Source organism: Biomphalaria glabrata, chromosome 4 (assembly GCF_947242115.1).
Source record: "Biomphalaria glabrata chromosome 4, xgBioGlab47.1, whole genome shotgun sequence".
NCBI lineage: Eukaryota > Metazoa > Mollusca > Gastropoda > Planorbidae > Biomphalaria > Biomphalaria glabrata.
The window spans coordinates 18,299,244-18,316,346 of NC_074714.1; the positions used below are offsets into that span (position 1 = coordinate 18,299,244).

At 35.5% G+C, this 17,103-nt stretch overlaps 1 protein-coding gene across 1 annotated transcript; it reads right to left on the reverse strand.

The window, feature by feature from the left end:
* Positions 1–4,446: 4,446 nt before the first annotated feature.
* LOC106073465 (transcription factor SPT20 homolog) lies at positions 4,447–11,157 on the reverse strand. The gene is made up of 3 exons (XM_056026450.1): positions 11,064–11,157; positions 10,067–10,923; positions 4,447–7,023 (listed from the first exon to the last, which is right to left on the reverse strand). Exons 1-3 carry the CDS (start codon positions 11,155–11,157, stop codon positions 4,447–4,449), a joined length of 3,528 nt encoding a protein of 1,175 aa, XP_055882425.1.
* Between the last annotated feature and the right edge of the window lie 5,946 nt (positions 11,158–17,103).

Sequence of the window (17,103 nt, forward strand, 5' to 3'; positions counted from 1 at the left end):
GTGGTCATGGTTATTGTTAAGTCAACAAGACCATGTCATAGAGACATACCAAGGCGGTCACTTTACAATAGCCAATGTTTTCGCTTATGGCTGCTGTATCGCGTGTTACCATTTTTAATAGATCTAGTAGAAGTTGAAGCTTTAGTGTTTAAGGAGGGGGGCGGATAAGGGAGTGCCCCCAAATTGTAGAAGAGTATGTGGCGACTCATACAAGACAAGGAAATTTTTTTTTTTGTGCTAAAGTTTGAAATGCGGAGATAAAAATTCAAAGAGGAGTTCATAAACTAACCCCTCCGAGTAAATCAAGCTAAAAAAAAATCAATATAATCAATTTACTAAAAATATCTAGCTGAGATTCCAAAACCACTTAACTACAGCTTGGCCACCTAACAAGAAAACTTGTTTTCGAATCCTGACTCGACATGAGTTGTACCCTATTTACTTTCCCCAACTAAAGTCAGGTACCCATTAGAGTTGGGTGGACTCAGGGGCGCCCTAAAAATCCCGAAATTACAAATCCTAATCTTCACCGAAATTCGAACCCAGGACTCCACGTTCAGAAGCCAAGCGCTTAACCACTCAGCCACCGTGTCACCGACAGTTAATATAATATGTCTCAAATTTGTTCCAATTTTTGACATACTCAGGTATCATTCCATACCTTTGGTCTTTAAAGATTGCGTTGCGACAACTCTGATCTTTGCAGCTATTAATGCCAGTAAAAGTATATGGAATTACACCACAAACTTTTTAAATGTTCCTTAAGTGACATTCATTTCGATCATTTGTTTTGTTTCCATAGTAACATTAAGTAGATCACTACAAGATACTATAACTTACATTTCATTTTAATAAACTAACGTTCAAAATAATTATATAGCGTGCTAGAGACAATTTGTTGAAACATTATTGAAAGTCTCGGCTACATTTTTACCATATAAGAAACAGTTTATATATTAAAAAAAGGGTTTTTGCTAGTTTGCCAGTCCCTCCCCCCTTTACATGAATTTCGCCTACATTTTTTTCCTTCTTTCTTTGACCAATGTGATGCGGGTTAAGTTTATCTCTGATTGTTCTATTGTCAACTAAACTAACTCGTGGCTACTCTGTCCACTCCCATGACCGTCTTTTAAACTCGTCCTGGCCCGTGCGGCGGTATCCAGTGTGACACCTTTGATGTTCACCGTTATTGTCTTAACTCGTGTCACTGCCCCTGGTCTTCCTGACCTTTTTTCGACAGTTTTGCACACATTGGGGACGCTAGTAGACACGAAAACCTTGAAAAGAGTGAATAGAGAAGGTTAGTAGGCTACAGATGTAATAACTAGTATGAAATGTGACATGCAAGATTAAGAATGAGTGTAGTGTTTCGCATGATTACGCTAACTCAATTGTGACCTACATATTTTCCCGCATTTCGTGCAAACGAAGCCATTCTCCGCTGGCGGTCTATTTAAATTTTCTTTCCGTCTTCTGCGCATGCATGAATTTGGAATTACAAACAAACTTATTTCAGGCTCCTGAAATGATACTTATTTTTTTTTTCATGTGACATAAACTAAGTCACTACAAGATACTCTAACAAGATTTGATTTTATTATCTAACGCTCTAAATAATATCGTACCAGAGACAGTTTGTTGAATTATTTTTGAAAGCGTCGGCTTGACTTTTTTTTTCCCAGTCCCCCTCTCTTATCAATATATTCTGTCTCATTTTTTTCTTCTTTTTTTGACCAATGTTGTGCTGGTGAAGTTTATCTCTGATTGTTTTATTTCCAACTAAACTAACTCCTGACTACTCCCATGGCCGTCTTTTGAACTCGTCGCCCTATACCTGGCCTGTGCGGCGGTGTCCAGCGGGACACCTCTGATGGTCACGGTTCACCTAACTCGTGTCACTGACCCTGGCCTTACTGACCTTTTTTTCAAAAGAGATACACACATTAGGGACACTAGTATAACAGGAAAACCTTAATGAGAGTGGGCAGAGAAGGTTACTACAGACGTAATAGCAAGTATGAAATATCAGATGTAACATCCTGTATGAAATAATAGACATAACATTATTTCTGAGAGAAGAGCTATAACTACTTGAAACTGGAGGTAGAACCATAAAGAAAATGGCAACGAAAACTATGAAACAAGCCTCTTCTTCTTCTTTATCGTTCTCATTGTTATGTTGGAGTGTTCATATGACTAGACCAATACATGAGATGAACTGCGCAGTGGTTTCCAAATCAGGGAGCTCTCCATTTAGTTTTCTTTATGAAACAAGCGAAATAGCGAAACAATTAGTAGCATTTATTTCTCTTATTTCGACATCATATAAAATAATTAAACACCGACAATTAATCAACTAATTGGTGATTTTTTGCGGCCCCCAAAAGGGGAAAAGACGCTTTTAGTTTTGTGTGAAATGTCTGGTTTAGATCACGTAAACTAGAAAAGATAGTGAAAATCTGACATCAAAATATTTTATACATTTGTATTGCTAAGTTATGTAAGTTTTGCCCTAAGAACTACTACATTTACCTCAAAATAATGTTTACTTTTTTCAAGAGAAAAATATCTATTTAGTATGCATATAAGTTGGGCATAATTTAAAACAACAATTAATAAGTAGGTTTTTATATTATTGCGTGAACTGCAGTGAAAATACTGCAGTTATATTACACTTAACTAAAGAATTTTTATTTTTTTTACGGAAATGATTTTTTCTACCTACCTACCCTTTAGGCTGATGGACCACTGGGGCATCACACAAGATCTGTCAACCTTCTTTCTCCATTCTTCTCTGTCATTATTCTTTGATAGAATTTCATTCAGTTGTTCTTTCTGAAAATCTTGAAACCTGCCTTTTTACCTCCTTGGGTGGACCACTTTGGGGGCCGATGTTGAGTTTGTATTTCCACACAAACTGTCTTTGTAACCTTGTTTTTTTTATCATTGATTCGTGTCTTGTCATGTTGAATGAATCATTCTGCAAATTTTTAACTTGATCCGAAAATGGGAAATGGGAGAAAAAAACATGTTAAAATTTTTCACCATAAAGAGTGAGTTGAAATAAGCTTTGTAAAAATGCGCCATTTTTTTGTTCCGCTTACTTCTCAGAATGTGCAAAGTGTTCAGTTCGAGAAAACGTTAGGGAAACACTCCTCTCTATGGTCTACACTAAGTTATAATTTATGTTTTTCAAGTATCTCTCACTCTTTATTTGTAGGTGTTTTTTTAACATCACTTTTTATTGACATTATGAATAATGAATTGAATATAATTTGTTAATGTTGAAATATGTGTAATATTTTTTTTTATAGATTTTATGCATATTAAATGGTTAGTCTGTTATTATTTGTAAGGTCTACGTTCAACTATTTTTGTTATTTTTTTAAGCTGCATATGTGGTAATACATTTGCAACATTTTTTTTATTGAAATAGCTCTCAATATACGTTTTGTTTCTGGTTCATACCAGCTGCATAATGCATTCATCTGGCAGCATGGTCATTACATAATTGTAATCATAATTTAAACATAACTTATGTATACAATGAGACAAACAATAGATACAAGCTAAAGGTCGAGTGTACTGAATTCATCTTTATTTCACATAATAAAACATTACATTATTGATTGCTGGTTTTAAAAATTCATTGATTTCAAAGTTTTAATGTTACTTTTAATTATGCAGTTTTAATAGCTTATCGATTTGTACTGCATATAAATTCAGGACTAAAAATAAAATGTCCTGAAGTTTTATTTAAAAAAATAATTGTATATATTTTATTCAATTTTATCTTTAACAATTTTGATCTATAAATTAATTAATAAAATTGCAATAGAAAAAAAAAACACAAAAGAGAGAACAGATGTACACATACTATGAAAAATGCATTCCCTGCAAGTGCTATGTAAATGTAATACTATTTAGAATTTCAGTGTTTTAATAATATGAAAGACAAAAGTACAGATACATACAGCTGCTCGAAAGACTTTATTGTTAATCTCTACGTAGAGAATATACAATGTACAAAATACTTTATTAGAAATCTAAAATGGTCAAAAATCAACTGTAGCTGCAACTTTAGTTCTATAACCTAACATCATTGATTGATTGAAAATATTTGATTGACATTCCAAAATCAAACTAAAAAGCGCCTTATTGAAGCAATACAAAATGGTGAAACTTAAGTACAACAGTTCATAATGAAGACAGACACAGAATAGAAATGTATTAAAAGCAACCAAAAAAAAAAAAGACAAATAATAACATAGAACATTGTACTATGGATATTGCTATCATATTAACTTATCAATTTAATGAAACAATTCATGTTAAAGAAAAAAGTTTCAAAAAAAAATTATCTTTATATCACAAAATAGAATAAACTTTGTATCAAGTATCACATTTGTGTGAGCTCTAATTTTGTGTAAAAAAAACGCCAAAATGTCACAATTCTTTATTTAAATTTTCAAAAAACTCATCTACAGAAGCAGCATCCAGCAGCCAGTCAGTATTCTCAGCTGCACTATTTTGATTCTTTTTGTTAGCGTCATGGACGTTGTTGTCAGGACCTATGCTTGTGAAACTGTTGTCAGTGGAAGTTGAGCCACTTGCTCTCGAGTCAGGCGATGGGTAGCAAAGGGTCGAGGTTAAAACAGAAAATGTAGGACAAATTGTTTCATTCAGCAAAATATTGGTTCGGTCATTTAGAGCTGCTCTTTTTTTCCCTATAGGATTTACAACTGTGTGACTACGTGATTCAGAGGATGCTGTCGATGTTGTACCTGACGCTGTTGACGTTGTATCTGATACCGTTGAAGTTGTAGCCGATGCTGTTGTAGCTGATGCTGTTGATTTTGTAACCAATGCTGTTGTAGCTGATGCTGTTGATGTTGTAGCTGATGCTGTTGTAGCTGATGCTGTTGATATTGTAGCTGAGGCTGTGGTAGCTGATGCCGTTGCTGTTGTAGCTGTTGCTGTTGTAGCTGATGCTGTTGATGTTCTAGCTTTTGTAGTTTGTTTTGTTTTGGTAGCCCTTGCTTTGCGAATGGGTTTCGTTTTTGAGCTCTGGCCTTGATTCATTAAATTAAAATCAGAACAAACAGGAACCTGTCCTAAGGACTGGCTTTGTGGTGCCCAGGGCATGGGTGCTGGATAGTACTGCTGAGCGAATGCAGGCTGTGCGAAACGGTTACTGTATGGGTACTGAGCCGGAAACAAAGAATTGAAATGTCCATTAGGTCCAACAGATCCTGGGGCATGATTAATACCATTGCTATTCATGGGTGTAAGAGAGGTAGTATTTGTTGGCGCTGATTGATGTCTGGAACAACCACTTACAGGTACAACTAAGGATTGGTTTGCAGGCCACCAATTCTGCTGAGCCTGATGGTGATTTAGTAAGGCCGGATTCTGTTGCTGAATCCTTGGCAGCATTTGTTGGTTTTTGTCTGGAGCTCTATTATGATGTCCCTGGTCTCTTATCTGGTTCTGTATTTCTGGCTTTTGTCTCTGTTGCTCAGGCTGTAGAGGTCGGTTTGTGGTATTGTTTTGATGATATTGTGGTTGCTGTAGATTAGACTGTTGGTTATAGGGGTAGAAATGTTGGAAATTAGGCTGTTGCTGCCTCACATGTACCTGATTTTGGAAATGTGGATCATGGGAAGATTTCTGTGAATATTGCTGATGCTGGATATATTGGGAGGAATTCTGTTGATGACACAGGGGATATTGGGAGGAGTTCCGTTGATGGTGCTCTGGATGTTTGGAGGTATCCTGTTTTTGTTGTTGGTGATGAGGATTTAGGGATGGATTCTGTTGATGTTGTTGATACTGGAGACAAAGGGACGAATTCTGTCGATACTGATGATGCTGAGGCAGTTGGAACGGATTCTGTTCTTGTTGCTGATGCTGGGAATGTTGGTTTAAATTTTGTCGAGGTTGATTAGGCTGAGGATTTCGGGAGGCATTCTGTTGATGTTGTGACCTCTGTTGTAACATTTCGGGACATAGCTGTTGGTTGTTGTTCTCAGGCTGCTGCTGCTGCTGCTGTGGTATTGTGTTTTGCTGTCTCTCAGGTTGTTGCTGGTTGTGTTGAAATTGGATCTCTTGCGGAAGTAGTTTGGGCAGACATTGTTGCTGCTGTTCAGGGTTTTGCTTCTCGTTTTGGATTTGGCTTTGTTGATTATGTGGTTGTGGCCGTAAATGTTGCTCTCTATTAAGCTCTTGATGAGGGAGATAAGGGTAATTTTGTAAGATTTGTGGATTCTGGTGATTTGTCTCAAGCTGTTGATGTGGACTTTTGGGAACTGGATGCTTTAATGGGTGTGTCATCTGTTGCCTTTGTTGAGAGAATTGGGGCACTCTGTGGGGTTGTTCATTCTGAATTGGAGAAATTTGAATATTATTTTGATGCGATATCTGTTGTTGATCAGTTTCTTGCTGCGTATTCTGAAGTTGATTAGGCTGTGAAAGCATTTGTTGGTGTAGGCTAGGCTTGAGCTGTATATCACTAACCTCAGGCTGAATCTCGGAGCTTTGCTCTTTTTGTTGCAGCGTTTGTGAATGCTGCAGGTCAGTCTGTGGATCTTGTTGATTAGGAACAGTCTGAAGTTGCTGCTGATGAAGCTGCTCAGGCGGTACCTGTTGTTGATTTGAAAAAGGCTGTAATTGTGTCTCAGGATGCTGCTGTTGCTGAAGCATTTGCTGTTGATACCTTTCTATTTCTTGATCAATATTTTGCTGTTGTGCCTGGTAATGCGTCTCTTCTTGTGCCATCACTGCTAATTGCTCTTTCATCTGCTGCAGGTGCTGCTGAGACAATTGGAGCAAGTGCTCAGATACGCCGTGATTCTGATCGTAATCCCGTATTAGTTCCGTTAAATATTCTATGTAAGCGATAACATTCCTTAGCGTGTGGCACTTGGAACCGACCTTATTTTTGCAAACGTTTGGGAATAAAGGAATGTCCATGCTTTTCAGTACATTGAGTGCCCTGGTTTGGTTGTGTTGCCGTTCTCTTTCCTGGGATAAAAAAATAAAAAAACTTAAATTCCAATCAAGAAAATGTAAATAAATTGTTGGAAAAGTAAAGAAAGTAGAGAAAGAGACAGAGAGTCGGAGAGACAGAGAGAGAGAGAGAGAGAGAAAGATAGAAGAAGGAGAGAGAGATGCAACTAAAAATACCTTGCCCCTTGATATATTCACGTATATTTAACAAAGAATATTAATTTCAAAAAATAAGTAATTGGTGCATTCCTAATTTGTACATTGTAATGAGAGTTCAATTTTGAAAGATTCAATTTATCGTTATTTAGTTGATGTCTTAGGAAGCTATCTTAACAGCTAAAGGCGAGCACAGTCAGGACTTGTAACTAAGAGACAACGAGGAATAGGTCTAATCTGTCCAAACATTATGGCGGGCTTAAAGATTGGCCGTCATTTTTCTATATTTTGTCAGCATCGGTAGATGTACGGGTTAAGGAGGCTTCTCGCATAGAAACAAATTTAATATCCCCTCTGTCCCCTCCCTAATTGTGATGAGATGAGAGCAGATCTAAAAGAGTGGAATGGGAAATGTTGGTGGTTTTTTTCCCATCTCCTAGCCGTTCCTAATACTGAGAGAGGGAGTAGGAGTTAAGTGGGAGAGGGTTTATAATTTAATTTTAAATCAACTCATATTTTTTATTGAAATGTGCAAAGAAAATTTTTGTTAGGTGTAATCTCTTATAGAAATCTTCCCCCCCCCCCAAACAAAAGAAACGTAAATTCCAAACAAGAAAATGTAAATAAATTATGGGAAAAGTAAAGTGAAAGAGACGGAGAGACAGGGACAGAAGGAAAGCCAGAGAGAAAGAGATAGATGGTGAGAAAGAGAGAGAGAGAGAGATGCAACTATTTGTAACTATGTATAGTTATAATAAACGAAGTATATTATTTTTATAAGTAAGTAACTGGTGCACTCCTGAACTAACACACTGTTATGAGAGAGTTAAATTTTGAAAGATTTAATTTATTTGATATTTTAGAAAGCCATGTTTACAGCTAATGGCGAACACAGTACTTCTAGTGTTCACTTCCAGCTGTCCCTTACCTAACTGTGATTAGTATGGTGAAAATAGTCCTGAAAGATCTGAATGGAAATGTTTATGTTTTTTCCCCTTCTCCTACTCTTTCCTTAAACTCAGAGAGGGGTATGAGTTCAGAGGGAGGAGGTTTATAATTAAATAAACTCATACTTAGAATTGAAATGTGCACACACACACACAAGATTTTAATTGTGATGTCTTATACAATTCTTTTTTTCCCTGAACTTTTCAAAGCTACGTAAATAGCAAAATGAGTATTTAAACACTAAACATATATTTCTTTGGAAAGGATTTCTAAAAATTATATTTGATTAAAAATAAGGTCGCTTTTATTATCGGGTAAAAAATTATATTAAAAAAGTCTCTTAAAATATAAAATTATTTACTACCTATATCGAAGCGATTCATTTAATGTGATTAACTAATGTTACTGTAGGGATCCTGTTGATGAGTTAAAAAAAGCAGGTCCTCAAAAGAGATTGGATTATAATGCACTGAGCATTCTATAAGTACGAAAGATGTGCCATATAGAAGGAAAAGATAATATTGACATATATTTTCTTGTCCATGGTTATTTCCTAATCCCAACAATACTTTTGCTATTAGATATCAAAACGTCAAAAACTAGATTCGAACCCCCAGAATGACAAGAGAGAATTGTATAAAACTTGTAAACATAAACATAATTTTACTACAACAGTCCTAAAGAGTTCAAGATGACTTATAATAAAAACAGAGCCTAAACCTTTGTTAGGACTCTTTCAAGCTATTTTTTAATATAAGTAAAACTATAGTGAACGCTTATCTATCCAATTTAAACAGCTAATGAATAAGCTCTTAAGTCTTCAATCACTAGTGTCAGCTGAATGGATCTTGTAACAACTTTATACACTAAATAGCTGAGTAATATTATCATGTCATACAAGAGACCCTAAACAAAAGAGGCATTTTTTCTATCATCATTTGGCCAGTTTGATAGTTAAGATAATATTTCTCGAATTTATTCCCATTCTCTACGTACTCAAGGAAATACTGTAAATACTGAAAGACATTTTTAAACAAAAGGCTTTAAAAAATTGTCAAATCGATGTATGGTTCTAATTTAAGAAAAAATGAGTTTGATAGGATGTATTTAAAACAATGTTTACATTTGCTTTGGTTAACAAATAAAAATTAGCTTCTTATATAAGCAGTGAACAATTAAACAAAAGGTGTATGTGTGTATGTGTGGGGGGGTCCGTTAAGTATAAGTTTTAAAATAAAAAAAAAACTTAGAGCCTTAGAGGTTACTGAACATTCAGAAGTCAGTTAATAAGAACTATTTAGGACCCTTATTATCATTACTGACAAAGAACGAATAAAATAATGTACTTAATTATAGAGTACAACATTGTAACAGATTCTTTGAAACTAACAATACTTCGATCTAGTTGTTTTTTTAATGGTATAGAAAATATATTAAATAAATAACAGGTAGGTAAGTAATTGTAATATGTCAAAGTGTGGAAAGAAACGAATTAGTATACCCATATCAGATCTAGCTATCTATAAGGAGGATAATGTAAAGGTCATCTTTTCTGTGGCCCATGGTTAACGAAGGTGTAAAATGGCCAGAACAACGACCAACCGCTTTTCTCCAACTCATGTCAGGTACCCATTAGAGTTGGATGGACTTGATTCGAACCCAAGACCTCTTGGTCTGGAAGCCGAGCGCTCTACCACTCAGCCACCACGAACCCTAATTAGTATACACTCAGACTCTTGTGTACAAGAAATATGGATATGTTTATTGATAAATTGATGCTATCCATAAATCTGTTTATCCAAATAAGCTTATATATGTACTCCCTGGTACAATTGTTTAAATTTCATTTGTAGAATAAATCTTAGTTTAAGAAAATAGGTAAGTCACTATGCTCAAAAAAATGGAAGTAACATTTTTAGTAATAAAATAAAAGTTTTATGTAAATTAGACTTACCAGTTGATTAGCTCTAAGTCTCAGCCGGTCAGCTACCTCTAATGGAAGTCCTATGTATCGTTTCGATTTTGACCTTTTCACTTCTTCATACGTCTTCTCTTGGGGTTGTCCAGTAGAATCATCTCCCTTCGTCTTCTTAGCTTTTCCTTTAGAAGATTTCGGTTTAGCCTTTTTCTTCTTTGCCATCTCTGGAACTACTTGTTGATACGAAGATGTTGAGGGTAATGATACATTTTGTTGATACGAAGATGTTGAAGGTAAAAAAGCATCTTGTTGATACGTAGATGTTGAAGGTAATGATACATCTTGTTGATATGATGTTGAAGGTAATAAAAAATGTTGGTTCGAGCTGATCATGCTACTACTTAGTTGTTCAGCTGCTTTAAAAGATGTATCTTCTTTTTTCTTTTTACCTTTACCCTTGGATGTTTTCGATTTAGCCGCTTGCTTCTTTGTGTTCTCTGGAACTACTTGTTGAGACGTCGAGGGTGAAGGTAACAAAAAATTATCCTCCATAACTGAAACACTGCTAAATTCAAGAGAAGACTCTTGTTGAGGTTTCCCAAACAAATTTATAGCATCACCAAAGTAAACCTCCTTTTTCATTTTAGCTTTTCCTTTGGAGGAGCTGGCAGATTTTCTTTTTCCATTTTGCTTCTTTGTGTCCACTGGAACTTCTTGAGGTGATGATGTTGAAGGTAAAAAACACGAACTGTCCGTGGGGAGCATGATACAAGAAAACTCTGGAGTTTCTTGAAAAGATGTATCTTCTTTCTTTTTAATTTTACCCTCAGACGATTTTGATTCTGACTCTTGCGTTTCCATATTCTCCGAAACAAGTTCTGGAAATAGGAAATCTGAAAAAAATAAGAAATTATCATCCATGCCTAAGTCACTATTATAGGCAAACGGAGACACTTCTTGAGGTTCTCCAAATAAATTTACACCATCGTCAAAGTGAACCTCCTTTCCATTTTAGCTTTTCCCTTGGAGGAGCCAGCAGATTTTCCTTTTCCATTTTGCTTTTCAGTGTCCGCTGGAGCTTCTTGAGGTGATGATGGTGCTGGAGGCGATAAAAGATTATTCTCCATGATGAACTCTCTATCAGAGACTTAATTAAGAATTCACTACAACACAATATCGTATATCCAATTAAGAAATCGTAAACACTGAATAACACAAGTTTTAATGTCCAAATGAATACATGTAATACAACTAAGAGAAGACGATATGTCAAGATCTAAACTTGAAATGAAGACATTATAGGAGTGTTGGTCAAGCTATTATTCGGTCAATGTAGCATAGCAACCGAGCGGAAGAGGAGGAGCTAATGTTATTGAAAGTTTGCGCACGTCACTCGCCTAGCCGGTGGCCGGTCAGTTTGTGAATAAGTAATGACCTAATGACCGCTACGATTGGTTGGAGCGGTACGTGGGAGAAACTACCCTTAGCGCACCTTAAAGAATTTGAAAGTGGGGGGGGGGGAATATTTATGGGTTATTATGTTAAATACAATAATACATTCTTAGGCGTCATCATATCGCTTTATAATGGACATTCTGTAATTGTACAGAATATACTATTAAGTAAAAGAGTCGGTAACGCTATTTAATTGTGATTTCATTGCGTTTAAAACTTATTACAATTATAAACTATTTCAAGATCTTTAAGAAGAATTTAGATCCTAACTTTTCGTACACATTTGAAAGACATCTACTAGCTAAAATGCGTAATGGATACAGTCTCAGAAATGTAGATTTAGTTGCCTGTTTGTTTTTTTAAAACTAGACTTGGCCTCAAATGTAGTGAAATTTCATACTGGTCAACACTGTAACCAAATCACTAACATATAAAATAATTAATACATAAAGTACATCTATATATGTAGGTCACACCTGGATGTTTAAATGTCTGTGATATAATAGACTTTGGAAACATGTCTGTATTAATAAGATAACTGATGGCATTTTTTAAAACTACATTAAAAATGTTTCTAATTAAATTTAAATTATTAGACGGGCACTTATTTAAATGTACCGCAAAATGTAATCTATATCTTTGAATATATCCTAATATTTAAAGTATTTGCTTTTTAAAAGTAGAAAAATTTTTAGAGCTAGATTGTAACAAATACCAAGTAACACTGTCTAGGTCCATCAATGTTTTGAATTTTTACAATTTAGAACTATTACCTCCCTTCAAAAAACAATACGTAGTGACATCTGAAAGAAAACGGGAGGGTCTGATGGGGGTTGGGGGAGGCCGAATGTTTGCAAATAGTTTATACTTTATACTTTATCAGAAAACCCCATTTGTGTGTGTGTGTGTGTGTGAGTGGGGGGGGGGGGAAAGTCCTTGCAAAAGATTCTAGAAATTGGCGCGGAAAATTCTGGCTACGTCAGAGATTTGAAAAAGTAGGTGCACGTTTTGATTTACAAGTGAGTTATCTCCTCGCAGATCACGTGGCTATTGTGTCGGTCACTAGTGGTCATGGTTATTGTTAAGTCAACAAGACCATGTCATAGAGACATACCAAGGCGGTCACTTTACAATAGCCAATGTTTTCGCTTATGGCTGCTGTATCGCGTGTTACCATTTTTAATAGATCTAGTAGAAGTTGAAGCTTTAGTGTTTAAGGAGGGGGGCGGATAAGGGAGTGCCCCCAAATTGTAGAAGAGTATGTGGCGACTCATACAAGACAAGGAAATTTTTTTTTTTGTGCTAAAGTTTGAAATGCGGAGATAAAAATTCAAAGAGGAGTTCATAAACTAACCCCTCCGAGTAAATCAAGCTAAAAAAAAATCAATATAATCAATTTACTAAAAATATCTAGCTGAGATTCCAAAACCACTTAACTACAGCTTGGCCACCTAACAAGAAAACTTGTTTTCGAATCCTGACTCGACATGAGTTGTACCCTATTTACTTTCCCCAACTAAAGTCAGGTACCCATTAGAGTTGGGTGGACTCAGGGGCGCCCTAAAAATCCCGAAATTACAAATCCTAATCTTCACCGAAATTCGAACCCAGGACTCCACGTTCAGAAGCCAAGCGCTTAACCACTCAGCCACCGTGTCACCGACAGTTAATATAATATGTCTCAAATTTGTTCCAATTTTTGACATACTCAGGTATCATTCCATACCTTTGGTCTTTAAAGATTGCGTTGCGACAACTCTGATCTTTGCAGCTATTAATGCCAGTAAAAGTATATGGAATTACACCACAAACTTTTTAAATGTTCCTTAAGTGACATTCATTTCGATCATTTGTTTTGTTTCCATAGTAACATTAAGTAGATCACTACAAGATACTATAACTTACATTTCATTTTAATAAACTAACGTTCAAAATAATTATATAGCGTGCTAGAGACAATTTGTTGAAACATTATTGAAAGTCTCGGCTACATTTTTACCATATAAGAAACAGTTTATATATTAAAAAAAGGGTTTTTGCTAGTTTGCCAGTCCCTCCCCCCTTTACATGAATTTCGCCTACATTTTTTTCCTTCTTTCTTTGACCAATGTGATGCGGGTTAAGTTTATCTCTGATTGTTCTATTGTCAACTAAACTAACTCGTGGCTACTCTGTCCACTCCCATGACCGTCTTTTAAACTCGTCCTGGCCCGTGCGGCGGTATCCAGTGTGACACCTTTGATGTTCACCGTTATTGTCTTAACTCGTGTCACTGCCCCTGGTCTTCCTGACCTTTTTTCGACAGTTTTGCACACATTGGGGACGCTAGTAGACACGAAAACCTTGAAAAGAGTGAATAGAGAAGGTTAGTAGGCTACAGATGTAATAACTAGTATGAAATGTGACATGCAAGATTAAGTTGGTTTAATCCCCGAAGCATTTAATTCCGCTTTCGTAATTTGCATATCATAATAATAATAAAGTAATATCAATGTTCAAATACACCAAACAGTTAATCGGTTAATGAGATCTTACATATAAGAGAAGGAATATTTATTTTCAAATGAACACAGGAATAGTATTTCGCATGTAATTAAAATTGATGTTTAATGTCCCTTTCATTGACCATCTCATCGTGTTTGTATGTAGTGCTAAACGTTATCTATAAAAGAAACCAAATTTTAAAACTTAAATAATTAAGCAAATCATTTAAATTGTAAACATCCTCCACTGGACTAATTTAATAATGTTCTCGTTTATAAGAAGCTACAGAAATATTGTTAAACTAAGACCATTACAAGCACTGCATTGTACAATGCGGTTGGATGTAAAATCATAACAATTTGTTGCTTATAAATCCTTATTAAAATGTCAGATTCAGGGCAGATTTGTGGATCATAACTCAACATGGAAAAATACAAAACTTATCATTATTTTTTTTAGTGAGTTTAACATTAACATTCGGAACTGTGAGGATGTATAATGTATATGATGCTATTACCGATTTATAGCGCTTTTATCAATTTATAGAACGAGTTTGAATCCAAATTAGAAAGGATCTAAACTAATTGAGCTCTCTCCCCTTTTTTTCGCTGCACGGGTTACTTCCCTGGTTATAGTGATAATAAATAAGTTCATGAATGAATACAATTGTGTAGAACTTATGGTGCATAAGGTACATCGTACATGATACTCTCTCCATTACATCCTCTACATGATACTCTCTCCATTACATCCTCTACATGATACCCTCTCTATTACATCCTCTAAATGATACTCTCTCCATTGCATCCTCTACATGATACTCTCTTCATTACATCCTCTAAATGATACACTCTTCATTACATCCTCTACACGATACTCTCTCCATTACATCCACTGAATGATACTCTCTCCATTACATCCTCTAAATGATTCTCTCTTCATTACATCCTTTACATGATACTCTCTCCATTACATCCTCTACACGATACTCTCTTCATTACATCCTCTAAATGATACTCTCTCCATTACATCCTCTAAATGATACTCTCTTCATTACATCCTTTACATAATACTCTCTCCATTACATCCTCTACACGATACTCTCTCCATTACATCCACTGAATGATACTCTCTTCATTACATCCTCTAAATGATACTCTCTCCATTACATCATCCAAATGATACTCTCTGCATTACATCCGCTAAATGATACTCTCTCCATTACATCCTCTACATAATACTCTCTTCATTACATCTTCTACATGATACTCTCTTCATTACATCCTCTACATGATACTCTCTTCATTACATCCTCTAAATGATACTCTCTTCATTTCATCCTCTACATGATACTCTCTCCATTACATCCTCTAAATGATACTCTCTTCATTACATCCTTTACATGATACTCTCTCCATTACATCCTCTACACGATACTCTCTTCATTACATCCTCTAAATGATACTCTCTCCATTATATCCTCTAAATGATACTCTCTTCATTACATCCTCTACATGATACCTTCTTCATTACATCCTCTAAATGATACTCTCTTCATTTCATCCTCTACATGATACTCTCTCCATTACATCCTCTAAATGATACTCTCTCCATTATATCCTCTAAATGATACTCTCTTCATTACATCCTCTACATGATACTCTCTTCATTACATCCTCTACATGATACTTTCTTTATTACATCCTCTGCATGATACTCTCTTCATTACATCCTCTACATAATTCTCTCTAGTCTCTAAATGATACTCTTTACATGATACCATTCGCATTATACCGTACATGATACTTTCTACATGATACCATATACGTGATAGCCTCTACATGGTACCCTTTATATGATACTCTCTACATGGTACCCTTTATAGATACTCTCTACATGGTACCCTTTATATGATACTCTCTACCTAATACCCTTTATATGATACTCTCTACATGGTACCCTTTATATAATACTCTCCTCATGGTACCTTTATATGATACTCTCTACCTAATACCCTTTATATGATACTCTCTACCTAATACCCTTTATATGATACTCTCTACATGGTACCCTTTATATAATACTCTATACATGGTACCCTCTACATTATACCATCTACCTGATACCCTCTATTTGATACCAACTACATAATACTATCTACATGATAAATTCTATATGATACCCTAAACTTATGTGTATACCATCCACATGCTTTTTCCACGTATCCCCTAAGTAGTAACCTCTTCATTGTACCTGAGAGGTACACTCAGTATAATACACTTTGTGATATCCTCTACTTGTTATCCTCTATATGGGTTACTCTATGTTATCGTTACATGACTTTTCTCTACTATGTCACCCTTTATGTCGTTCTATTCTGTGAGACCACTTATATGGCATCCTTTGTTGGTTGTCATTTTAGTGGTAACATTGACGTGGAATTCTCTTACGGCAAAAGTAGAAAGTACCCACTTTCTATTCATGCTGTTTCTTCAACATGTTTAAACTCTACAATTGTCCATTGAAAATTAGTAATAGGACATCCTTTGATAGTCCATGTAATTGAAGTTATTATTTTCATTATGAAACAACCTTTGATAACTGGATCTCAAACAAAAGAACGTTAAGAAAAGAACATATAATAACACTTGTTGACGATATGGTTTCATTTCAATAGTTAAAGCAGGAAACTAAAATCCCCAATCGGTCATTAGTCAAATAAAGTTTCCCTCTCAGACCTTGCCATCTATAGGTTAATGATGGGTCATTAGTAACTTAGTTCTGCTGGATTTTTTAAGCCTCAAACCATCTCTGATGAGTTACTATTACAAGCGACCAAATACAGTTATATTTTAGTGCACTAATCTTATTTTTAACAGTGAAGAAAAGCTCACATGTCTTTCGATACAGGGTTCTCCAACCTGTAAGTGCTCGAGTCAAAGTAGGTTCTCCAACCTGTAAGTGCTCGAGTCAAAGTAGGTTCTCCAATCTGTAAGTGCTTGAGTCAAAGTAGGTTCTCCAACCTGTAAGTGCTCGAGTCAAAGTAGGTTCTCCAACCTGTAAGTGCTCGAGTCAAAGTAGGTTCTCCAACCTGTAAGTGCTCGAGTCAAAGTAGGTTCTCCAACCTGTAAGTG

Coding starts and splice junctions, on each gene's coding strand:
- LOC106073465 (XM_056026450.1), bottom strand. CDS start 11,157: ATGGAGAATAATCTTTTATCGCCTCCAGCACCATCATCACCTCAAGAA. Junction 10,924..11,063: donor TGGAAAAGGAAAATCTGCTG/GCTCCTCCAAGG, acceptor TATTTTTTTCAG/ATTTCCTATTTCCAGAACTT. Junction 7,024..10,066: donor GACTTAGAGCTAATCAACTG/GTAAGTCTAATT, acceptor TTTTTATCCCAG/GAAAGAGAACGGCAACACAA.